Source organism: Sciurus vulgaris (genome assembly GCF_902686455.1).
Source record: "Sciurus vulgaris genome assembly, chromosome: 10".
Taxonomy (NCBI): Eukaryota; Metazoa; Chordata; class Mammalia; order Rodentia; family Sciuridae; genus Sciurus; species Sciurus vulgaris.
This window is the reverse complement of record NC_136470.1, coordinates 129,820,176-129,847,179: the sequence shown is the minus strand read 5'-3', so window position 1 is coordinate 129,847,179 and position 27,004 is coordinate 129,820,176. Positions and strand designations below refer to the sequence as shown.

The window sequence follows — 27,004 nt, the reverse complement described above, 5'->3', positions numbered from 1 at the left end:
TTATTCTCTGTAGGCTTGTGAATCCCAGTCGTTGTGTCTAAACGTGCATGGAGGTAGGGGGCAGACCTGGAGATAAAAAAATCCTACTCTAAAATAAGGGGTAGAGCTCCCCAAATAACCCTGCTCCTTATTACAAGTCAGATCTTCTTTAAATGAATGCAACACTATCTAAGCATATATCCCTGGGTTGCCAGGATACCCAAGCCCCTTACCCCACAGGAAGCTTAATGTATATTTCAGCACATAAGGTAGCATATACTGTGTCCTGAGCTTCCTTTTATGCCTTGCTGAGTTCAGGATCCTCACAATGATCGCCAACTCCTAATATTTCAAAGACTGTCTACATTAATATTTTTCAAAGCCCCAAACCTTGGCAAGGAAGGAAAATTGTTTTTGAATCTGTGTCAAGAATTAATATTAGAGAATAGGTTTTCCTCTCAGCAAATTGAAGCTGAATAAATTGTTCTCTGTCTCCTTAGAAATGGAATCGGTTCCTGGAGGTGAGTTTGGTTGTGAGGGGCAGGGTGTAGCTGTACTCTGGGGGACCCTGTTGGGCTTCTGTTCTCTTACCTCATGGACAGGTCTGTTCCTTAAAATCTGCTGTAGAGGCTAAAATGCAGCAAGTAAGCACATTAGCTCGGAGTTACATTAACGACAACTGGAATTGCTGGGCTATTATTGCCTCTTTCCTTTTATTCCCAAATGCCCACTGAGCAGCCGGCTCCTGAGCATTCATTCCCAAGCAGGGGCTCCTGCCTTGACCCAGTACAGAAACCTACCTGTGCAGCCCTGCAGGTGGCGCCATTCCGTGAAGCAAGAAAACCAACCCTAGAGACCTCTGTTCTTTCAGGCCTTGACTTTGTTCACTCTGTGCCCCAAACAGGAAGCTATCTCTATGACTTGAGGGTTTCATTTCTCCCATTGATTTAAAAGATCCAGACTCATAGCCACCTGCAAAAACGTTTCAGTGGTGATGCTGTTTTTGTTATTTTTCCTGCTTCTGACACTAACTGGTAAATGTAAAAGAGAATAATGAGACTAAAAGAAAATCTTGCTCCCTCCAGGTAACCACTGTAACTGCTGATATTTTGTCATTATTTCCTTCTAGTCTTTTATATCAATTTTAATTTAGTCAAGCCTAAATCATGTATGTCCAATTTGGGGTAAGGCACTGTCTACTTGACCGTCATAACCTAAGACTTCCATTCCAATTTTAATTCCACTTCTTTCTTTTGCCCTTATTGGCCAAATAAATCAATCTAGATAGCATCTACTTTTTTGGTTACCACCTGTGGATTTTGAACATTTCAATCTTTCATAGGTATGCATCAATTTAAATTGGATTTTGATAATTTCATTGTTCCTTATTTATGTATTATTTCAAATCATATTCCACAAAAATTCATTGACATTATCTAAGTGAAGTGCTAGGTTTTAAAAAGGATAGAATGTTCCTCGGAACTCACGGGCCTCGAAATAAGCTCCAAGGTTGTGATGACATTTGAATGCTAATTTCCAGCAGAAATGATGAAATACTTCCCCAAGAGCCTCACAGAGCAAAAAGCAGACTGTGGGGCAGTTTGGAGGATGAGATTCCTATGGTGTGTCATCATTGCAGGGAAAGCATGGGCCACTAGACTGACCAAGCCAGATGACTCTTCACTTGCCATTTACTGGCTGTGTGATCCTGAATATATCGAACAACGTGGTCACTGTGCGACCTTCTCCATATCTTAAGGCTGATCCCCACCCCTCTGCCCACTCATTCTCCATTCCCACCCCTCCTGCCTCCTTCACTGACCGTGTTGACCCCAGCTTGACTGAGACAACTGAGGCCAGGGTCTCCCTGGGAAGTCTGTCAGCCTTGGTCCCCACGGAGTTCAGTCTCTGTGGTGTCCCTCTCCTTACTCAGCAGGGACATGATTCTCCTGAGACCTAGATTTGTCCTTTCTCCCCCTGACCTCTCCTAGCTGTTTCTCCTCCACGTTTGTCACATTTGGCAAGATACGTCCATCAAGCCCCCTCTGCCCTTGGTTCCTCTGAGACAGCCGGTTTTTTTCCTGATTTGCTGTCTTCCTCCAGGTCTTCCCTTCTCAGTCGTCCATCTGTCCTGCTAAGGCATTGACGTCAACGTTCACAAAGGGCTAGAAATGCTAGATGCTTCAGATTTTTCTCCTAGGTCAGGGAAGACAAAAGGCATGAGAAGTGATGATTTGGATGAATTGACTATGGAGGTGGACTCCATGGTTATTTTAAACTCAACAAGAAAGAGAGCTAGAGAAAATTAAATCCCTGTCATAGGCAGAGAGGAAGTTGTCATGCCCATACTTGATTTTTGACCACTTTTGTGTATGGAGAACCTAAGTCCCTCTGTTTGATCATGAACTCCTTGAAGACAGGAATTACATTGTATTTCTTATTGTGTCCCCAGTGGCTAACACAAAGTTGGCACAAAGGAGGCAACCAGTATTTGGAAATAATTGAGAATTTAATTAAGGGAATGAAAAAAAAAAATGGTCTTAAACTATTTTCATGTCTGATTTGTGGGTCAGATTTGTCTGGTAAATAGTTCGTAACTTCGAGCAACTTTATCTACAATATCTCAGAAAGCATTGGTGTGTTCCATATGGAGAAAGACGTATCTCTTGAGAAATTCACACCTCAGGTTTGACTTTATGAGTATTTGTGGTTTAAAGTTATATTGCCTGTGAGATACAAGAGACCTAAACTGAGAAATCAATTTAAAATGTGATCTTAGATTGGGAATACTCTAGGAACAAAGGGAAAACAAAGACAATGTATCTTTGGAAGGCCACACTCTCAAGCAAGGCCACAAAGACGTCACCTTTGCAAAAGCCACTGTTAACTCACAGTCCAAAATGAAAATATGCAAAGAAGCAAATCACCATGAGAGATGGCGGACATAGCAAAGAGCAGAATGAGACCCTACTTTCCAATAATGGAATAATTGGATAAAAATTATAAAATGTATACATTGAAAATTATTTAAATAAATGAAAGGTGAAAGCAAAACTTTGAGAAAGAAAATGATTAAAATTTTATCAAAAATAAAATTATTGTTAAAATAAAATTATCAATAATTTTAAGAAATAATATATTAAAATAAGGAGAGAACAGATTTGGAGGTCCTTGTAAGGGGATTGTTATGGTTTGAATGTGACGTGTCCCCCAAAAGCTCACATGTGAGACAATGCAAGAAGGTTTAGAGGAAAAGTGATTGGGTTTTGAGAGTCTTAACCCAATCAGTGAATTGATCCCCTGATAGGGATTGACTGAGTGGTAACTGAAGTGGTGGGATGTGGCTGGAGAAGGTGGGAATTGGGGCGTGGATTTGGGATATATATTTGTATCTGACAAGCAGAGTTGCTCTCTCCTTTCTGATCACTGTGATGTCAGCTGCTTCCCTCCACCACCCTCTCCCTCCAAGATGTTCAGCCTCACCTTGGGCTCAGAGGAATGGAACCAGCCTTCTATGGACTAAGACCTCTGAAATCATGAGACTAAGACCTCTGAAATCATGAGCCCTCAAATAAACTCTTACTCCTCTACAGTTGTGCTGATCAGGTCATTTAGTCACAGCAGTAAAAATGCTGAATAAAACAGGGATATAAGGAATAATTCACTTAAGTAAAATATATGTGTTACAGTAGAATATATAACTTCCCACCCAGGGGAGAAATAGAAAAGAAAATAAATAAGTCCATGATTACAATAGAAGACAGGAAATAGAAACAACGATAAACCCAAAATATAGATCAGATAGGGTAATTTGAAAGCAAATGATAGAAATATATTCTAATTCATCCATAGTAAACAAAAATTGTAAACAAACTAAACTCGTGAGTAAAAAGGAAGAGACTGTCAAATTTGACTTTTTAAACTTTTCATTGAAGTAAATATACACAAAGAAAAGCACATAGAAGTATGCAGTCTGCTTAATTTTCACAAACAGAACTCAGCTACGTAACCAGCATTCAGATCCTGAAACATAACATTACTGGCACCTCTGAAATCCACTTTGTTCCCCCTTTAAATCATCCTCCTGCTCTCCACACAAAGGGTAACTATCTTGACTCTAACCACATAGATTAGTTTGGGATTTTAATTCAGATTTAATTGAAGGTATAACATGAGGGGGGAATATTATAAAAGTTTCCGGGGTAGACCATCCTGTCAGTGTAGGTTTCCAAAGTACAAAAATTATATAAAGGAAAGCTTGACTATGTTTAAATAAAGAACTTTTGTGCACCAAAAGACATCATAAATGCAGTAGAAAGATTATTCACGAATGGGAGAAAATGTTTGCAATTTGACATATAGCTACAAAGGATCAGTTATCCAGAATATAAAAAGAATTTATATAAATCACTGAAAAAGATAACTAACCTACCTAATGAGTTTAAAAGTGAACAGAAGAAATCAATATAGCTTTCAATGAGGAGTAAATATTTATGGAAATCAACATATCACAAAATGTTCAGCATTGAGTTTCACATGGAGAATTCAAATTAAAATTATTATCAGATTGGGAAAAAAATGAAATATACAGTACTGTGTCTAAGAGCACAAACTCTATAAACTCAGACTATATGGATTCAAATCCCAGATCTGAATGCTAGTTGCATGTTTCTTTTTAAAGAAAAGAGGTTTGTTTTGGTTAATGGTTCTGGTGCAGTGTTGAGGGGCCAGACAGTCCTCTTGCTGGTGGAGTCCTGAGATGGGGCAGGGCATCACACAGTAAGAGATGGGAGCACAAGAGAAACCTAGCCAAAGTGACTTCGAGGACAGACCCACTCTGGAGATGGCCTGTGAACCCATTAATCCATTAGTTAATGAATGGATTGGTCTGTTCATAAGAGCAGATCCCTAATCACCTCTTTGATGTGTCTTTGTTCAGGTTGTTATAACCAGTTACCATTCACTGGGTGGCTTGCACAACATCTACGTCTCACATTTCTCTAGGCTGGAAATCCAAGATGCTGGCAGATCTGTTGTCTGCCGAGGGCCCTCTTCCTATTTGCAGATGGCTGCCTCCTTGCTGTGTTCTCAAATGGCAGACACAGAGCAAGGGATCTCTCTTCTTATCCATAAGAGCATTAATTTCATTGTGAGGATCCCACACTTGTGATCTCATTCAGTCCTAATTATCTCCCCTCATCACCAAAAAATACCATCACATTAGATATTAGCACTTTAACATATGAATCCGGTGGGGGACACAAACATTCGTCCATAGCTGTATTCATAATTATAATTGTGGAAGGCCCTCGGGTCTCTTACATTTCCTATCTACATTAACTTCCTAGATCATCTTGTTCAGAATAACGGATTTACTTTACGTCTCCAGCCTGGACTCCCAATCTATAGTCTTAAATATTCATATGCCTTCTAGACATTTTGATGTGAATATCTAATATTAATCTAAAACCTAATGTGTCTAAAATTGATTCCTGTTATCCCCTTACACTTCCCTTCTCACTCACCCCAAAATTCATGCAGGCATTGACTTCCTCATTAGGAGCCATTCCACTCTTCCACATGCCCAGGCCAAAAATTTTGATCTTACCTTTGATTTCTTGATTTCTCCTGTACTTTTTGGTCCTTTGGCACATCCTCTCATCTCTACTTATAAAATATATACATTTTTTTTCTCTTCTCACAGCCTCACTGCCACCATCCTGGTCCATGTGACTGACACCTCCCAACCACACTATCACATCAACCTTCTAACTGGCCTTTCTACCTTGGTTCTAGCTCCCCACAGGAAAATCTTAACAGTCTCTGGAATGGTGTCAAAGTATAATCAGACCATGTCCCTCTGTTCCTCACAACCTTCTAGTACCTTCCCATCTTCCCCAGTAAAAGTCAAAAGTCAGTCCTCCTGAAGTCCTTTAGGTTCCTGGATCACCTGACTTCTGGTTCCCACTCTGGTCTCCTCTCCTTCTACTCTGCTTCTTTGCTTCAACCTGATGAGGTTCCTTGCTGTTCTTCAGGGTCTCTGTGTGGATGCTCATTTGAACTGGAATTTTCTTCTACATATCTACCTGGCTTGCTCCCTTACCATTTTTTTTAGGTCTTTATTTAAAAGCCTCATCTCAGGGGTGCCTTCATTGGACATGGTCTAAAATTTCAACCCCACCTTGATATTTTCTCTCTCTCTTCCTACTTAGCTCTAATCACTCTCATACTCTTTATCTTGTTTCATGTCTCTTTCATAGAACTTAAGCTCAAAAGGCAGAGATTTTTGTCAGTTTTGTTCACTACTGCATCTGCAGCACTTAGAGCAGTGGCTGGCACATAGGAGGTCCTTAACTGTTTTTTGTTGGATGAACAAGTAAATGAATGAATGAGCAAATGTCAAGTTTGGGCAAGAATGTGGAGCAACTGGAACATTTTCACACTGCTGAGGGGAGTGTAAATTTGAACAACTTTGGAAAATGATATGATATGATCCAGTAAAACTAAAGGTGGATATACCTTCTGATCCAGAAATTCCATTCCTGGTAGACACCTTCTAGTTAAACACCTTACATATGCATTAGGAGTCAGGCGCAAGAACAGTTGAAGGTCCACTGTTTGTAATAACAAAGAAATGTCCATCAGCAGAATAGATAAATGCATTTCTGATTATACCATTTAGCATGGAAAATAAGTGAATCCTAACTACAGCAAAACAACATGGATGAAGCAGTTGTTTATTCAAAATGTTGAACACTATATGAAGCGTGATTTCATTTACATAAACTCAAAAAACATAAAACCAGATAGTGTATTGTTAAGAGATATTAATGTATGCAATAAACATACAATGAGAAGTAAGGTGATAAATTACTCAAACCTAGGACAGTGATCATGACAGAAAGAGCTGGAAGGGATGGGATCCCAGAGGACCCCAGAGCAATTCTGAAATGTAAAGCCCACACTTCAAGTGTATCAGAAGTGAGCAGGTATTGTTTATATTTATGTTTCACAGTTGTGAGTATTCCATAATGTCTGTTCAATATATAATAACTGGTTTTAAACAAAATCTAAATAAAATAAAAGTTAAAGAAGTGGATTGGCTATTCATTAAATGGGAATTTCAATTGGCCAATAAATGTGAGAAATGGCTCAAACTCTAACAGGAATTACAAATGAAGACAATAATAAAATAATAATCCTGAGATTAACAAAAATTACAAAATTTGATCAGATTAGGTGTTAATAATATTTTAGGGAAACAGATATTCCAGATATTCCAATTGCTTTCCATGGAAAGCAAAAATGATATGCTCATTTGGAGGACAATTCTTTATCTGTTAAAAGTAAACATGTGCAAACCTAGGACCAGCAAATTATCTCTCAGTAGATTCTCAAAATAATGCCATGTTTGCAAAACATGTAAAAATGGTAATGTTTATGTGGGGTGGAGAGGGAAGGATCAAAAGAAATAACCAAATGGGGTTCCATCATTGGTAATATTTTAATTTTTAAAAGTATATTGTATATTGTTTTTTAAATTATAATTGATTTTATTAAAGGAACAAACTAAAATCTGTGACCAAAACCTGCTGAATACAGCTAATTAAATTTAACATTTAATTGAAATTAAAGCATTTATATCCTTTAATGATTATATTAAAAACCATGAAAGACCTAAGTTTAATGAGTTAAGGTACCAGTGTGAAAGGTTAGAAAAAGTATACCGAGAACACATCTGGAGAATGCAGAACTCAGCAAAAAATAAAGATAAAAGCAGAAATAAGGAAATGGGAAATAAAGCTACAACACACAGGATCAACAAAGTTGAAAGTCATTTCTTTGACAAAACCAATAAAACAGACAATTTTGATTAGTCAACGGGAAAGAGCAAAAATAAACAATGCTATAAAAGAGAAAAAGGACATAACCAGAGGTGCCGTGGAAACTAAAAAGATAAGAACTACATGTATAACATCTGCAAATCAATCTGAAAATTTAGGTGAAATGACAATTTCCTAGAAACATACAGTTTACCAAACTATCTGAAGGAAATAAAAACTAAATAGACCTGTAGTTATGAAAGAAACTGAATCAGTAGCTAAAAAATCTCTTCACAAAAAACACAAGGCCTGCATTGTTTTGTAGGTGAGTTCTAACTTTCAATTTGATATAAACCTTTAAAGAGAAAAGATAAGGAGGAGTACACCCCAAATAACAACGCTAACACAATACCCCAAATCAAAACCTCAATGTCAGTAAGAAAAATGAAAAGTATCTTCCAATCCCATTATGAATACAGATGCAAAGGATATGAACAAAAAATTATCAGGCCTAGTTCATCATTGTAAAAATATTTTTTTTAAAAGTACCTTGGGCTGGGGATATAGCTCAGCTGGTAGAGTGTTTGCCTCACATGCACAAGGCCCTGGGTTCAATCCCCAGCATCACAAAAAAAAAAAAAAAAAAATGGACCTTATGTCTAATCTGGGTTTGTCTCAGGAATAGAAGAACACTGTAAAATTAGAAAATTGTAAGTATAATTTACCACCACATTAAATTAACAAATGGGGAGAAAGTATTATCTCAGTAGGTACGGAAAAAGCATTGAATGCAGACATTTCAACATAATTGGTCATAAAATATTTTAGCAAAGAATAAAAGGGAAGGATTTCCTTTATCTGATCAAGAATATCTAATAAAAATCATAGGAAAAATAAAAAATACATGGTGGTGAAGCTTTAGGTGTGCAATCCTTTTCCTATAGTTAAAGTATTCCTCCTTTTTTATATATTTTTGTTGTTTTCCATCCTTTTTCTTTTAAACCTGAATATCCTGGATGTAAGTCTATGTATACTTGTCACATTGTTTTCTTAGGATAAACTCCAGTTAGTGTAATTGCCGGGTCAAGGATTTATGAACTATAAATTTGTATTGGGTATTCCTCAGTTTCCAAGTGGGCATACTGTACAGTTTCAGTGCCACCGAGCCGTTCCTGAGAAACCTCACTTTATTCCATCAACAGATGTTTGTTGAGTCTTATGCTAAGCTCTCTGCTAGGAAGTGGTTCAGTGACCGACAAATGGAGTCCGTGTCTGGTGGAGCTTCAGGACTGATTCTGAGGTTCTCTGTAGGTGCTCTTTAAGAAGTTGCCTGTTTCATGACTTTTCTCACTTTTCTGAGCATCCAGATGGGTTTACCAGTGAGGCATGATTTTAGGGTATTCAATACTTGAAATGTAAGGGGCCACCAGGAGTGAGATTTGGATAGAGTAACTACATTTTCTAAGTAAAAAAATAAGAAAAATGGAAAAAATGCACAATTGTACTCTGATGGACACCAAAGAACAAAGAATGGTCCGGCCTGTAATCCCAGCAGCTCAGCAGGTTGAGGCAGGAGGATCACGAGTTCAAAACCAGCCTCAGCAAAGTGAGGTGCTAAGCAATTCAGTGAGACCCTGCCTCTAAATAAAATACAAAATAGAGCTGGGGCATAGCTCGGTGGTTGAGTGCCACTGAGTTCAATCCCTGGTACCCAAAAAATAAAAATAAAAATAAAAGTATCTAAAAATAGGTCAGTCAACCAATCCAAACTATAGTGTGCCTCATCAGAATGAGGCCCAGGGCATGGGCCACAGAGTACCTCGACCCCTGGGGCTGCCTTGAGGAGCCACTGGCTCCTACGATGGCCTGCCTTAGAGATGAGCCTCGGGTTCAGTACTTCTGATGGGGAACGCCTATGTATGCAGGACACCTCAATACCATCTGTCACCACCAATCACCTCCAGCTTCACAAAGGAACGCAAAAGTCATGCTGATGAGACAGTGAACCCACCTCAGCCAGTTCCTCCAAATCAAACCTGGAGAGACTCCTTACTGAAGCTGAGCAAGTAGCAAAACTGTAAGAACAACGAGAGCTCGGAGTGCTCTTGAAGTGGGGAGGAGGACGGCCAGCGCCAGGACAGCAGCCGGAAGCCAGGGGAAGAGAGCTGCCAATGGAGATCTTCATTTCCGCCTTGGCCCCGCCCCCTTCCTGGGGTGAGCATCACTCACCTGGCTGCCACAGCCCAGGGCATCACTGTGTGTCGATGAAGGCACAGGATGACCAACTGCCCGGTGGTTGGGCCTCCTCTCCCCCATTTCTTGCACCTCCAGACTCCCAGGGCTGATGGACGACACCCTGAAGCCATGGCCTCTTCCATCATTGCCTCCTTCCAAGAATTGAAGGTGAATTTCTGACAGCAGAGTTGCTCAGTGGGTGTCAGAAATGGCTGGGAGGGGTTCCTAAGGGCTCATTCCTTTCCCTCTCCTGAGAATCACTGAAGGACAATGCAGTGTGGGGGGACCTCTCCCTAGACACACTGCCGGACAAGCCTCACCCCAGGAAACCACGACCTCACAGCCCACAGTAGTGAGATGCCGGTGAGAAAAACCAGCATAAAGTGGACCAAACACTGAACAAACCGACCAAACAAAATCACTGAGTCAGATCGAAAATTGAAAATAGGCATATTTAGTACATTTAAAGAGATAAAGAAGAATGTTATTAATATAGAGGATATGTACCGTATAAGAACCAAATGGATTTTTTTTCCAGTTTTAGGGATTGAACCTAGGAATGCTCTAACCACTGAGCTAAATCCTTACTGTTTTCTTTGTCATTTTGAAACAGTATCAGTAAGTTGCCCAGACTGACCTCAAACTTGTGATCTTCCTGCCTTTTCCTCCTGAGTCAGTGGGATTACAGGCTTGTGCCACCAAGCCAAGCTCAGCTAATGTTTTTAAACATTAAACATTGAAATAGAGAAAAAACAGACACTCGGAACCTATATACTTTTGTCCAACACAGAATTGGAACCAGTCCATTAATGAAATGTCAGATGAATCAGATTCATTTTAAAGTGACATAAACACCTCAGACATTTAATTTTAACTTATATAAGTACACATTTATTTGCCAAACTTTTGATAAATGGAATTCTATTATGTTTTTCATTACTGTGACAAAATACTCAAAGTAATCAACTTATAGAGAGAAAAAGTTTATTTTCATGCGCAGTTTTGGTCCATACTGAAAACACTGGGTCCAGTGACTTTGAGCCTGTGGTGACAAAAGTACTCATGGCAGGAGTACAGGGCAGAGGAGGGCTGTTTACCTCTTGGCAGCTGGGAAGCAGAGAGAAAGAGGAAGGGCCATTTCCCAGGATTACTTTCAATGAGATGTCACAAGGACCTGACTTGTTCACCAGTCCCCATCTCTTAAAATTTCTACCACCTCCCAATAGTGCCGGAGAGTAGAGATCAAGCCTCTAACACATGGGTTGTTGGGTGACAGTAAAGATCCAAGTTATACCAAAAGGTGATGCATTTTCTTCCAATGCTTTTCTTTTGAATATTAGAGTTCGAGGTGCTCTTTCTTGCACAAAGCACACTCAAAATATACAGATCAGAATTTCCATTTCAAACTATTTCTGTCTCTTTAGTTCTGAGCCAAAAGTTAGACAATGGCCAAGCAACATAAATTAAGGATCTTCCTTCTCTATTAAATGACACATTTTGCAACGTTTTACAGTTGTCTTGCTCACTAATTGAGTAGCATTTTCCAAACAATTCCACTTTATCAAGTCTTCTTACATATTTAATTTAGCTCTTTGGAAAACATCAACTCTCTAGCATATTCATATTTAATAAATTTATATAGTTAAGCACACAATTACAAATACCAATTCAAAGCTGTCATAAACAGACTTTAGAGCAAGCATAATAGACTCTCTAAGCATAAGATTCATGGACTGAGAGCTCAAGTGACTTGGGAACACTAGGGAACAGCCTACTGCCATCAGTCTGTATGTTTTACAGAAGGAATGGGGGGTTGATCCAGAGAGCAGAAGCTGATGAAGATCTTCAAGGGCTTATTTAGAGTAGAGTCTTTCCCTCTTTCAATGTATGTAATTTATTTTGCATGTAAACTAGTTTTTGAAAAATCATCATAAATACACATATGGCCAGGAGACTTTCTGAGGGGGCTTTGTTGGACAACTGAAGTACCTAAAAGTTCAGAACACATAGAAAATTGGCCACTGGACCACCAAAATAAGTCAAAGCTAAAGTTCTTGTTCAGAATTGATTTATGCATGCAAGGTTTTTATGTGAAAATAGAGCTGCCTTCATTGGAACAAAGAGAAATACATTCTTGTACTGTAATAATTCATAATTTTTGACATTTTGCCTATATCATCAAGAGTGTGCAGTAGCTTCAATACAGAGAGGCTTTATGGAGGGGAGCTTTATAAATCTCACTGAAAAAGAAAGCTCACTCAAGTTAATCGGTACAAAAATAAGAATTTTCTGGAGTTCAATATAAGTACTGACAATCTATAGTCCCTATATTTTTACAGTCTATTTCAAAAAGGAACAAGTCAAGGAAACTTAATTTTCATCCGCTATTGATTTATCGATAACCATGCCTTCATAAAAATCACTTGATAGTCATTCTCCAATTGAATGGCATTACCCAAATGTCATATTTTCTATCTTTCATTTGCATTGATTTCTCTGATTTATAAAGACTCTTTCACACTCTCCAATTTCTCATCAGGCCCAGCTGAATCAATGTTCTACTCTAAGCTTCAAGCCTTCTATTAAAATGCCTTTCCATAGTCCATTCTGCCAGCATTCAAAAATTGAGCTCAAAATCTTCTGTAGAATGGAAATTATTTTTAACCCTTTGTTGCTTTTTGTTTCCTTTTTCAGTCAAATCTATAACTACCTGGAGAACAAAAAAATTAAGAATTTGAATATCAAGCTGTGTATGGAGGCACACGCCTATAATCCCAGCAGCTTGGAAACCTGAGACAGGAGTATCTCTAGTTCAAAGCCAGCCTCCGCAACTTAGGGAGGCCCTAAGCAACTCAGTGAGACCCTGTCTCTAAATAAAATACAAAAAAAAGACTGGGGATGTGGCTCAGTGGTTCAGTGCCCCTGGGTTCAATCCACAGTACCAAAATCAAACAACAAAAAACGAGTTTGAATATTATTGTTTACATGTATTAGAAAGTTGTGTTACATAAATTTATTACACTTAAAATTATATTGAAAGACACAAGAAAATATCTGTGCCTTCTTACTTCTGTATTGTGACATATCTACCCACACATCTCACCCATAGAATGACCCCAAAGCAAAAGTAAAAGTCTAACAGACTTTGATCAAGTTAAACAAAAAATCAGTTTAGTAGGTCCCCATATTCTTTTTCTTCAAAAATAAAGGCTAAAAGAAGAATGGTTAAAAAAAAATTATTTCTGGAAAGTTCTGATTCCTCTTGTACCATTAGTGAGTCTAAAAAATGACCTGATGTATAAAACTTATCAAAGGAATTTAAATATGATAAATGCACAATGGAGTTTATTAGGATTAACATAACATAGAGCAAATAATATCCTGAAATCTTCAAGCTGGTGATACAATTGTTATTTCAGACATGCTCTTCAACTTCTAACTCTAAAACACGGGAAGCGAAGTCTGTTTGATTGAAGATGGTTTGATTCTAGTGTTCTGTGTTTGTCTTGACAATCGGCTGCATGTCATTGTGAATAAGTCAATCATGAAGCAATACTCCATAGCACCTTCAATCCTAGATATTTCAGTTTGCAATACTTTAATCAAGGAAATGGGATTGTGCAGAGAGATCACACATAGCTCGTGATATCTGGGGCTCAACATTCTGTTAGTTGCCAGGGGCAAATGTGAATGTAGAAAAGCACACGGTTCTTCTAGCGGATGGAGTGGTCCTTCCTCATCCATGTCTTGGCTGATTGTCACCCAGATGACTGAAGAGGCCTGGGATATTGGTATTTAATCCAGATGCATAAATTCTAATAATTCTAGATTATTAGAAATCTTCCTTTTTATTTATATATTGTTATAGAATGCATGTTCATATGTTGGAAATTCTGTTCCCCAATGCGAATTGGTATTTGGAGATGGGGCCAATGAGGAAGTAATTAGGTAATGAGAGTAGACCCCCCCATAATGGAAAGAACTTGCTTCCTCTCCCACTCCTCTCCGTCATGTGAGGATGCAATGAAATGATTTCCACCTGCAAACCCAGAAATGAGGCTTCATCAGATGCTGGATCTGGGCTAAGTTGTGGATATTCTTCATCCTCCCACTCAGAAATTTAGCACAGGCTAATTACAAAGTTAAAAGACACACAAGTAAGGTACAACACGGAGAGTTAAACTTTATGTGATCTGTGAACCTTGAGGAATAATGCCATCTCGCTGTACATTCACATGACTAAAGGACCCTCCGAGGGGGACACTGATGAGGGGGTTATGCCTGCGTGGGCAGGCTATGTAAGGGCATCTCTGTGCCTTCCCCTCAATTGTGCTCTGAACCCAAAAGAAAACTGCTCTAAAAAGATAGTCTTTAAAAACCTGTACCCAAGATGAGTAAGAAAGGAAACTAAGAGCAGCCAAATGAAAAAAGTTAAATAAAAAGGAGTATTAACCTTTTAGAAATCTGATAATGTGTGAAATTTTAATAGCAGTGCCTAGTATTAATAGCAGTGTTTCTCTTGGCTTATTTATGAAGGGATTTTAATTTAAAAGCACAATTTTAATTTTGGCAGAAAAATTTATTGTTTCAAAGAGGTAATTTTCTTTAGCGAGTATTTATTGGCGAAAGCATAGAGAAACTAATTATGTTATTTGCAACTTTTATTTTTTCTAAGGGCAAGTACTATTAGGTTTACTGAAAAGACCCTTCTGATCCACTTGTAAGAATGTAATTGTCCTTAGCATAGTCCCCACTCCCAACCTCTGCAGTTGCTTCCACAGCAAAGGCCTCACCAGCCAACCTCAAGCCACCAGAAACATGTAAACTGCTGAATGAAAGGGGGCAGTTTCTGCTTAAACGGTGGCATGGCCTACCACTGCAACAATCCTGATAGAAATCACTTCTCCACTCTGCCAGAGCCAAATAAAATGACACCTCGTGCGACTTATTTTCTATGAACTGGAGAACCAGAAGAATAAATGGCTAAAAGTGATAAAGAACTAAATTTCAGCTCAACATATGAAAGATTTTCTAACAGTTAAAAACGTGTAAAGTCCAGAAACCCCTTTGCTTCCTTGGGCAGTAGTGAAGTTTTTGCTTCTGGCAGTATTCAATGGCAGACTAGGCAGCCAGTCCCTCGAAATTAAGCATTGGCTAGCTCTCTGGACTGTACACAAGATGATTCTACCCTAGAATTGTGGTGATCCTGAACTGTGTGTGTGTGTGTGTGTGTGTGTGTGTGTGTGTGTACACAAGCATATGTGTCTGTTTAAATTCATCAAAATAGATCTAAGGCCAATCTTATTTCAGGACCAATGTTTATTTCTTATCAGTATCATGCGAATAAACACCGCAAAACTGCATAAGAAGCTATTCTTAACTTAATGGTGTAGTAATGAAAATGCAGCCTTACTTCTGCTTTAATAGTAAAAAAAAAAAAAAAAAAAAAACTAAAAAAGGAAAAATCAAACAGTGTTTACTGGCTAACATAATTTAGCAGATTCAGAGAAAATAACCTTCCCTTTAAGTTATAAGCTTGAGGATTTCACAAAAATCTGGCTACAGTATTTGCTCAGTATTTATTCAGTTTAATGAAGCTCAATTCCTTGCAGCTGTAACTACATTTATTTCTTATATTAACTTTACTTACTTAATGATGCCTATTCATCTTCCTAAAGTGTGTTTTGTTGTGTTTTTATAGGCTGCGCTTTTGAAATTCTCGAGGTTTTTAAAAAGGAAAATTAGGTTTAAAAAAGACAATGAAATGCAAGAGATGAGCGAGAGTTGAGCAGCAGGCAGGAATTCACAGGGAGCCCTAGTGTCTGGGACAGAGAGAGACACCACAAAGAAGCATGAGGACTCTCTTAAGCAGTCGGACTCTCCCTACCAACTTGGAGAATCTGATCTTGGACCTGGGGTTCAGTTCCTGCAGGCGGGGTAGAGATGGAACATTCAAACTGGGCAGAGTTTATTTAATTTTAGGCACATGTATAATCCATATGTATAATTTCTCTCTCTCTACACATTCATGCGCGCGCGCGCGCGCACACACACACACACACACACACACACACACACACACACACACATATAAAGCTATAGAGTCATTATCATGTTATCCTAGGGCACAGTGATAACTCCAGAATTTCTCTGAAGGAGAAATAGGTGATCAACAGGGCTATTTGGAAGATTTGTCCTGAAATTACAAATACATGGCAAAAGCTCATTTTTACTCTTTGGTCTTTGGGGGTGGGGAGGATGGGAAGTTGGCTTGAATGGGTCAATTGAAAGAGACATTTGGGAGAAGATAAGACATCCCATATGAAGCCACCCCTTCTCTATTAACTCCACTAATTGAGAAAAAGGAATTTACCTTTTGGGTAAATTTATTTCTTCACTCAAAAAAAGTTTGGAGTGAAACTTTCTTCATTTGAAAGATGTGGAATCAGAGACATCCTTCTAACCCCAGAGCTGTTCTGAGCAGCAAAAAGAATATACATATAACAACTTGCTTTTCCAGCAGCCAAGCATTGCAAACACTCACAGATGCTCAAGCAGGCACCTTGTTGCTCCTGAACCTGAATCCCATGTCCTGGGGAAGCTGCCTGCTCTGGGAGGAGTGTGGGAGCTGGACAAAACCAAAGACAAGCCAGGTCCCCCCTGGATTGTGTGTATCTTGAGTGACTGCATTGATGCCTTCAAGTGCGATTTTCACAACTACAAAATGGGATGATGTCACCAATGCTTGGGTTTTCTTGCCTTTATAACACAAATCATTTTACAAATGTTTTAGAGTAAAAAGCCTTTAACACATTTCCTAGCAAACTTTAGGTCCTAAGAAATAGGAGTCCCGTTAGCATTATTCTGTTCAAGTAGTAATAATGCTGACATTATTACAATGTCCAATGCACTTGACCTGTATGCGACTATAAATCTTCAGCTTTACAAAGGAAGGCTCCGTCTGAGAACCATGACCTTCATTGGTAGAAACAAGCCTTCGGAATGTTCTGGTGGCAAAGATTTCCATTAAATTCATCTTCTATACTGCCTCCACAGCCCATAGGCATGACCAGGTTCACCTTGAACAAATGTTCTGAGTACTTAGGACTAGAACATATTAAAATCCCAAGAATCAAAATTTATATTTTCAATAGAATTTACTATAATGGTCACAAATTCTCCTGATGCAAGAATAAAAACTATTCACTTACACTGCAACTTGCTCAAAATAGTGTACATATATTTGATAATATATGAAAAATGGAAATCTGAAGTGATCTCTATAGAAAAATCCCAGTTAGGAACAAAGACAACTTTAATAAAAGAAAACAAAAATACAAACCACAGTTAATTCTGGGACAAAATTCTAGAGATATTTTTTTTTAAATAACATTTTTAATTCTTCATTTCAAATTTTATTGCAGTTTAGCAAGTTCCTTAGCATCCCAGTAAAAATGAATTTTGGTGTCTTTCTTGAACAAATAGGTAGGTTAAAATCAATAGCTTGTGTCAAATTGTACCAGGCATAATATAAGATCTGTTGAGTAATTCATGTGAATTTAATTAGCATTAGTTAGTTAGCCAAGGTATACTGAACTGCTGTATAATCTTTCTACATGAACAGTAATAATGTGATAAAATTTTTATTCTTTTGTGCAATTAGGAAGAATAAAATCAATCAGAATTAGCAATAGACATATTTTATAAAATAGATATGATCTTTTAAACTCTTAGTAAGAACAGTAAATAACTAGGGCTAAAGAGCATAGTATCTAAAAGTTCTTCAGAGAACTTGGCTTGCTGACCAAATTAAATTGCTTAATTAACATATGAATGGTTGCCCTGAACTTTCAGAGATTTTAAAGGTAGATGGTCCTCTTTTGCAGTTTTAATATTTCCCTACTCTTCTTCTACTCTATTAACTTTTTTCCCCCCTCCTAAAGAAAAGCTTTGCTAAGCAGAGATTACTTTTAATCTGGGTCCTCTCCAAAAGCTCACAAACTGAATTAACGGAAACAAAATAAATGTTGTTTATTATACCGACCAATAAAATGTTGAATCAAGTTATTTTTCACTGACCCTGAATGGGGAGGAAGTAGATTTGAGGTTATTTACAGTGAATTATGAGTTGACTTGTTTCAGATTTATTGTTATTTTTAAAAAATTATTGCCTTTGGGACAGAGGATTTTTTTTCCTTTTCATTTTTTTAAATTTCCTCTAAAATTGTCCAATACATCCATTCCCTCCATGATTGACTACCTAGAGCCAGACTCTGTCAAGGAAGGTCTGATAGTCAAACTGGCTGGCTGTTGGTATGGTCTTGCTCTTGCTGTAGATTCTCCTTCTGAAATATCTTTAGGAGATTTTTCCATGTGAAATAAAATTGAATTCGCCTACAGATTTTCATTAAGTGCCCCAAGAAGGAAATTATTATAAAGCCTGTTCATTCAGAGGAATGTTTTTACATGATACAACTAGACAAAGGAGTGCTAATCAGCACGGCTGGGCCGCACTGCTTTTAAAGGAACCTTTTTAAAAATGCTAATAATCATCTACAATTTAAAATAAGTGAATCTATCAGATTGTCAAAGGTTTTTTAAAAATTGATAAAAATTAATGTTGGCAAGAGTGTGGGGAAAAGGGTACCCTCTGCAGAACGAGTAGAGATGCAAATTGGTTCATTCTTTCTGAAGATCCGACTGGTAGGATGCTTAAAAATGAAAATTAATGTGTAGCCTTGGACGGAGGAGCCCAGGTCAGGAATTTGACCTAATCACACAGCTGGGGAGAGATGCCTGTGTGAAGATACTCAGAGCAGCATTGTTTCTAAGTGAAAAAAATCTGAAAACAGGTGTCTCATAATGCGTACAAGTCAAATCAAATTTGGTAAGTAGGAAGATACAAAGGGATTTTGCTGCCATTCATAACTGAACAGTAGATTCGACTTTGTTTTCATGGAAAGAGACTTATAAAATATCATTGAGTTAATTAAAGGTATCGATATAAAAATATGGCCAACTATATCTGATGTTATGCATGCTGACTATGTATCTATGAATATACACACAGAGAGAACACTAAAAAAGACGTCTTACAAAAGGACAAATGGCCTTTTCTATTATTTTATTATTGTTACTGTCTTTTTCTGCACTTGCAAACAACTTTTAAAGAAAATAAGAAAAACACTAGAAAGAGGTAAGAATGCCTGGTAACCCACCAAAAGTAAAAAAGATGAAGAGTTGCTGTTAAAGCAGGCTAAAGGGAGCCAACATTAGCAACATTAGCATTTTTATTCTACTTTAAGATTTTTGTTCTAATTTAATCTAGTTCTTAAAGCTATGAAAGTAACACAGTTTTGTGGTACAAAAAAAAAAAAAAAGTAAATGTGTTAGTCAGCTTTCATTACTGTGTCACTGTGACTAAAATACCTGAGGAACAATTTAGAGGAAGATAAGTTTATTTTGGGCTCAGGGTTTCAGAGGTTTAGTTCATGGGTGGTTGACTCCAGGGCTCTGAGCCTAACGGTGAGAGAGCATCATGGTGGAAGACTGCGGCAGAGGGAAGTTGCTCAGCTCATGGCAGTCAGGATTCGGAGAGACAGAAAGAGGCCAGGAGAGATACTGTCCAAGGCCACCTCCAAACGACCTACTTCCTCTGAGTTAGTCCCACCCTTTAGCAATCAATGGACTAATCCAGGAAATTCATTAATCCACTGATGAGATCAAAGCCCTAATCATTGCCTAAAAGACCCACCTCTGAACTTCACTGTATTGGGGACAATGATTTCCACACATGAGCTTTTAAGGATATTCCAAACCCAAACCATAATAGTAAATGTCCATAAAGTGAAGTTAAAGTTATGTGGATATGTGTACGAATACACTCAGATGGATTTGTACATATGCAAACATATCTTTTATTTCTTCGACTTACCTTTTCTTATTTAACAGTGGATATTAGATATCTCCTATATCAATACATAATAGTTCCCTAAAATTATGCCATTACATGAATGTACCATTATTATTTCTTTCTTTCTTTTTTTTTTTTTTAGAGCCTTGTAGTTATACATAGTAGCGGGTTCATCTTGACAAACTCATCCATGCATGGAATTTGATTTCACTTCATGGTCCCTCCCCTTTCTCTCCCCCTTTTCCCTTCTAGCCTCCATCCCCCACCCAGGTGAAATGATGAGATTATGGGAGGTGTATTCTAATCAGTGAATCAATCACTTATACAAATAACTGGGTGGTAACTGTAGGCAGGTCAGGTGTGGCTGGAAGTTGCTGGGGGCATGCCTTTGGGGTTTATATTTTGTACCTGGACAGCAGAGTACTCTCTCTCTTTCTCTGCTTCCTGGTTGTCATGTTCTGAGCTGCTTTCCTTCACCATTCCCTTCCACCATGATGTTCTGTCTCACGTTGAACCCAGAGATACTGAGTTAGCTGACCGTGAACTGAATCTCTGAAACTGTAAGGCAAAATAAACTTTCTCCTCTAAGTTGTTCTTGTCAGGTCTTTTGGTCTCAGTGACTAAAAGCTAACTAAAACATACGGGTATCTATTAAAATAATTATGTATATAAATAGAAATCTTTCTACAAAGAAAACTACAAACCTAGAATTATTCTCAGTGTTTAAGCAGGAAAACCCATTTTGTGATACTTGCATAAGTTTAACAATACAATCTGGTAAGGACTACATAATACATAAACACACAAATTCTAAACACATATCAAATCAAATTCAGTGGCATATGAAAAAAGGATAATACAGCATGATCAATTAGGTTTTATTGCAGTAATGCAAGATTGTTTTAGCACTTAAATCAACTAAGGTAATGAACTACTTTTAAAGAATGAAAGAAAAAATATGAAATATGTGATCATTCTAATAAGTGAAGAAAGAGTATTTGACAAAAATTAACATTCTTGTTTTTTTATGTGACTGTTCCTAATACACTAGGAATTGAAGAAACTTCTATAATCTGTTAAAGAGTTTCTATGAACTTAATAGAGAAACATTGGAAGTGGTTTTTTTTTTCTTTTTTAGAGATAGAGAATAAAATAAGATAACCCATATCACCACTTACATTCTTCACTATACTAGAGATCTGAAACAATAAAAACAAATACAAAAAAATGCTACCAAAAAGGAAGACACAAAATCTACCTTCATTTGAAAGCAACGTGACTGTGAAAATCCCAAGAATCAATCAATAAACAGAGAATTATTAAATTTAATAAGGTCCTAAATGCAAGATCCATTAAAAATCAATTCTATCTCTGAATATAGCAACAATTAGAAAATGAAATTTGAAAAAGATTTTATTTACAATTGCAGTAAACAGTGTCAAACACTTAGAAATAAATTTAAAAACGTACAAAACTTTATACACATGTCGTTAAGAGAAATTAAAGGAAATCAAAATAGTGATGAGCATATACAATGTTCATGGATTCAGAATTTCAATACTGGAAAGATGCACATTTTATCCAAATTTGTCTACAAATTCAATGCAATTCCATCTAAAATACCAGTAGGCAATTTTTGTGCAAATTGACAGGATGATTCCTAAGTTAAAACAATAATGTCAAAATGTACACATGTGAATTGGAAAAACAACAAAACCAAATGTTGGCTAGAATGTGAAGCAATTAAAACTTCCAATGGAATTTTTGTATTACATGCATAGACAGTTAACTCCTAATGTTTGTCAGTGTTGGTTTTCAGTGAACTGAGTGAATAAATCAGATTAGAATCCTAAGTTATCCAAAGGAAGCAAATCTCTAAACCAAATCTTTAAGACCCCCATGTAAAGCACATAGCAAAAATTCTCATCATATCTCTACAACTAACAGGAACAGTTAATTTGTCTCATATGTTTTTTCTTTAAGGTAAAAAATAGATTAAAATTGTGGGGCAGGGGGTGAATAGTGGGCAATATAGTAAATAGACTGCTGTTATCTGGAAAAATAAAAAGTTGACCCTCTGCCCTTCTGTTTATAATCTGACAGAGTAGAAAAGATCTTCAAAAGACGAGTGCAGGACTGTAGAGGAGAATTTTGATCTAAATGATAGACCTCTACTTCAAATCAAAATGATTTCTTTGTCTCTTTAATTCAAAAGTCTACAGGCGATTTTTCTTTGGTGTAAGTCAAATACAGGTACTTAAATAGTGCTACCAAGACCCAGCTTCTCTCTCCAACAGTCATTGCCCCTATGATCAGAAGAAGAATGCAGAAGCTTCCTGGAGAGCGTCCTTTTGATTTTTCATCCAAAGAGAACATGGGCATCTTTGTCCTTCAAAATCTTTTCCCTGCAAAGACCTCATTGAATTTCCTTTGCTTTCCATGTATCACTCCCACTTCTGAACCAAACTACGTGCTCCATATTTGAGCTAGAGAGGCGGCTGAGAACCAAGTAGTCCCTCCTGAGGAATATCAGGAAGTCATCACTAGGAAGAGGCTGAGTAGACTCCAGGGGGCAAAATATCCTCTAAGGGAAAATATGCTTGGGTGGGGATAGAAGGAGAAACCCTGTGAATTTAAACTTGACTTTGTTTATTGATGTTAAAAGCTAGGTTGCTGCTAAGGATTGAATATTTGTGCCCTCCCCCAAATTTGTATGTCAAATCTCTGATCCTCACTGGGAGGCCATTTGGAGGTGAGAACTTTGGGAGGTAGTTAGATCATGATGGTGGAGACCTCGTGAGTTGAATTAGCACCCTTATTGTCTAGAAGAGAGGCAGAGAGATAATCTCTCATCTCTGTGAGGACACAGCAGGTAGGTAGCCATTTGCAAGCCAGGTCTTTGCAAGCTGGCATCTTGATCTTGGATTTCCCGGCCCCCAGAGGTGTGGGACATACACACAGCTGTTACTTTAATCACCCAGTCTACAGCATTTTGTTGTGGTAGCCAGGACAGAGTAAGATGAGGGTCAAATCTCACTTTTGGAAAAAGTGGGGATATAGTGAGGTAGAAAAAGATTACCCCTCTCCCCGTGTTTTCATTTTCTGTGGCTATTTGTGTAGCATGTTTGTTTATATTTTACCCTAGAATATAAAAAGAGCGCTCAGGAGAATTAACAACAGCTCTCTCTGCAGAAAGACCATCTTGTACTGAAGGAGCGATGTCTTTCTTTAATCCTTTCTTTCTATTACTGGTTTTAAATAATGTCTGACAAGATTCTACTTTTCTTTCTGTCAACTGTCAGGGAACAGGTATTGGGCATTATTTGTGGGGCTGTAAATACATTACATGAAAAAATAATGAGTCCTTAAAAAGTCAAGAGAAATGCCTCCAGAGACGTTTACCTAACCGTGATTTATGTAGGTTCGGGAATGAAGTTTCAGAAACTTCCAAATGAAAAGTCTGGAACATAAAATAAAGTCTCTTCCAAATCTGCTTTTGTTGTAGCCCCTGGACACAATTCCCTTTTACTTCTCATATGGAAGCTGGAGAACGTTTTTCATGTTCAAGTTAGATTGTTTAGTTAATGGTCTAAGAATAACTCTCGGGAGCATCCCTGGGCATAGCCCGCTATTACTCCATTCTTCTGACTGAACTTGATGTATCTATTGTGTTCTTGCTGCATAAACTGATCCCTGGGATTAATCATTTTCTTTTTACCAGCTAAAAATTGTAGACATTTAATGGATATGCCTACATCAGTCAATTTAATGAGTGTCATTGTCTGGGGTTTGAAATAAACTCATCGTTCTCATGTTAAAATATAATCGATGTTCATCCTTGTTCCAAATTTTGCAAGTTTTGTCTCTCTTGTCTGCCTGAGGAGGGTAATTTAGTTTAAGCTTTTTTTCTTTTTAATTTGGTTCTTCATGCACATCTACTGGATGTTATATAGAAGGGAATAAACAATCCTGCATCATTTACTGCAGTCCACCCAAAGTAACTCACTTGGTTTCAGTTTTTTTAACAGACTATTTTGCCATCTTAGTAAGAATCACTCTGTGGCAGGATCATATTGGTTAATGCTGCCTGAGGTACCTCTGGTAGCCTTACAGTTGTAAAGAATGGGATGTGGACATGCCTGTGGCCTATGTCACTGTGCAGCGGACCAGGTAAGTCAGTTGACCTGACAGAGTTGGTAGAGCCCACTCGCCCCCAAGGGGCTGAACCCAGGGCCAAAGGAATGGCTTTCCAGATGCAGGAGACCACCGGCCCATCAAGCACAGATGCAAGAAATTAAGTGGACTGAAGCCTGAGTGATAATTAATGTTTTTTGGTTTCTGTTTGATTTTCAGTTGTTTGAATTTATGAACTTTCTGGCTGAGAACGTCATCTTCTGTTACATGGGCCTGGCTCTGTTCACCTTCCAGAACCACATCTTTAATGCTCTTTTTATACTGGGGGCCTTTGTATCCTTTGAAATACAAAACATGGGGTGATGAGAGAAGAGAGCCAACTAGCGACTTTTAAATGTACATCCTCAGGTCTGCTGCCACGCTCGAACTCAGGCAGATGTGTAGTTTCCAGTCAGGAGAGAAAAACAGTCTCACAAATTGGGGCCTTTATCAAATACCTGTGGTTCCAGGATAAGAAGTTGGGGAAATACTGAGGGAAATAAAGGGGGAAAACTAAGGGAGAATGGCATTTTTAAAGTATTCCAAATATGTTTAGCTAAAAATTTATAAATCATTTGCATAAAAGTTATGTCAAGACATTTCTTATGGGAAATGTATATAATTGGAATTCATACATCAAAAGGTAAGCAGGATTATTAAGCTTTGGGGATGTTTCTATTGCAAGATAGTAAAAATTTTTTTCAATGATGGCTTTGGAAAAAAACAGAGGAAGGAACTGATGACATTTGCATGATAGGTATACTCTCAACAGTATAAATATTGTGCACATGTAAAGTTGTTTCAGTGAGAAAGCACCTTTTCTTTCCCAAGAGGAGAGATAAAATCTAGACTTTATCTTCAATGCAGAGGACTTTCATATCCCTAGGCCTGGGGCAGGAAGCATTCCCAATGGGAACAGATATCTGTCCAAAGGGACACTGAGCCACTAATAATGTCCCCAAGGACTGTCAGCAGCTGTTGTCCTTCTTCCTACTTGGAAAATGAGAAGATGCCCCTTGGATTACTGGTAGATCCCTCTTCACAGCCCGGAGAGCTGACCCTCCATTTAAGGCCTGTTCCAACTAAGCACCTGCGTTTACCTCGCAATCTCCTTTCACTGAGCGTTCAGCCAAACCCTCAAATTAGTCCACCATGCTAATTTCATCAGATCCTTACTCTCTCTTATGTCTTAGATTTTATTGAAAACCGGATCTTAGGAGTAAGTTCCCTCTTCCCAAATAACGTTACTCCATTGAGAGCAAACTATAATAGACTACCAGGAATGGAGTCAAAGACAGCAAAAAAGAAGAGATGGATACACCAAGATTCTCATAGATTTTTTTTTTTTTTACTTCTACAACCTTGATTTTAATAAAATGCTTCTTAAAGCAGCATTTGTATTATATATTTAGACAGGCACTTCCTCTCAAAATTAAATCCACTAAAAGAAAAAGGTAAGCAAAACTGGCTAGATACGAGTGTATAAACTGAAGGAAAGTGAGATGGAAATCGTGAGCAGAAGCACACGTGCCCGTTCCAAAGTGCTGCTTGAGAAGATAATGCCAGGAACTGTCGCTGCCTCACATTTTACAGCAGAATTGAGGAGAGAGTCAGTCATTGGCAACATAAATGTGATGAGAAAATTCAGTGATTTTCAGAAATGGTATTGGGTTAACAATTTTAAACCAAGTATATATTCCAAGAAAGGCAGGGTTCTCTATTATTTCTGGAAAGCAATTGACATTGAAAGATGAATTTGGGAAGCAAGATGGACGTGTATGAATTGACATGTTTATCTTTGTTTTCTGGGTCATAATATGGAGAAGCTTAAGAACATAACTTTTAAGCTCAGAGTCAACCCCTCGTCACAGTGACATTTTCCTCAACGTGTCCTTGTGTTTGTCTACAGCTAGCAATTTTTGTTGCTAGAGCCTGCAACATATATCCCCTCTCCTTCCTCCTCAATCTGGGCCGGAAGCAGAAGATCCCCTGGAACTTCCAGCACATGATGATGTTTTCAGGTATGTGAACTGCACTGTGTGTTAGCGATGCTGCCCTCCCAGCTTTTCAGAACGTGGGAGGCCACGAGGAGCCCGAGAGACCTTATGGGGAAACATAAGATCCTTTGCCTCACTGTACCCTTTATCAACTGCATGATCAGGTAAATAGTTTGTGATCAGTGCCACCCTCGTCCAATGTTAAATTTACTTCTGAGAATCCCTGCTCCTTCCCTGTACTGGGTTCCAGAAACTTCTCATGACTACCACAAAAGCAAATTGGATCTAAGTCTCCTCTGTTATAAGTTGGGGAAATAGATGTGAACTGAGCACTTGGCAGATGCACAACAGCAGTTCCGCGCACTGGTTGATGAGCCAGCAAGGTCTCTGCTCCCAAGGAGCCTATGTCATAATCACTGAAACCACACCCAAAGGCGCCCTCCACAAGAACGCAAACCAGACGCATCTGCTGCCTGCTGACCAACTCTGGAGACTGAGGTTCCTTTCTATCCAATATGTTTTCCACCCATCAGTCTTCTTTCAGAAAGAAGATGAGATGTGTGCTAAGTGATCTTTGGCTTAAAACAACATCACATTGATGGGGTGGATGTTATTAGTTTAATACATAGGAATGCCAATCAGCTAATTCTCTTCGTTAAAAAGACCAGCATACTCCATGTTCAGGACACCTACCTTCAGCAATGAGTTGACTTCTATTGTGGAAAAGCAAGAGATAAATTTGATCACTTACAAATTGAAGGCTAGGATCAGGTTGCATTTTTGCAAAGCATTACTAGGATCTGGAAAGCATTTATCCTTCCCATCAAAATATCCATAACTTTACTCTGGACAATAGCAGTTTATTTTCAAAACTTGGATTTTGT

The 27,004-nt window shown here is 38.1% G+C and overlaps 1 protein-coding gene across 3 annotated transcripts in view; it reads left to right on the top strand.

Moving 5' to 3' along the window:
- Positions 1-27,004, top strand: part of SLC9A9 (solute carrier family 9 member A9) — a 531,610-nt gene that overhangs the window by 292,559 nt on the left and 212,047 nt on the right. For all 3 annotated transcript variants that reach the window (XM_079101085.1, XM_079101084.1, XM_079101086.1), the window contains exons 10-11: positions 24,304-24,417; positions 26,033-26,144. In XM_079101085.1, the coding sequence (XP_078957211.1) occupies positions 24,304-24,417; positions 26,033-26,144 (226 nt within the window). The remainder of the gene's footprint in view (positions 1-24,303; positions 24,418-26,032; positions 26,145-27,004) is intronic.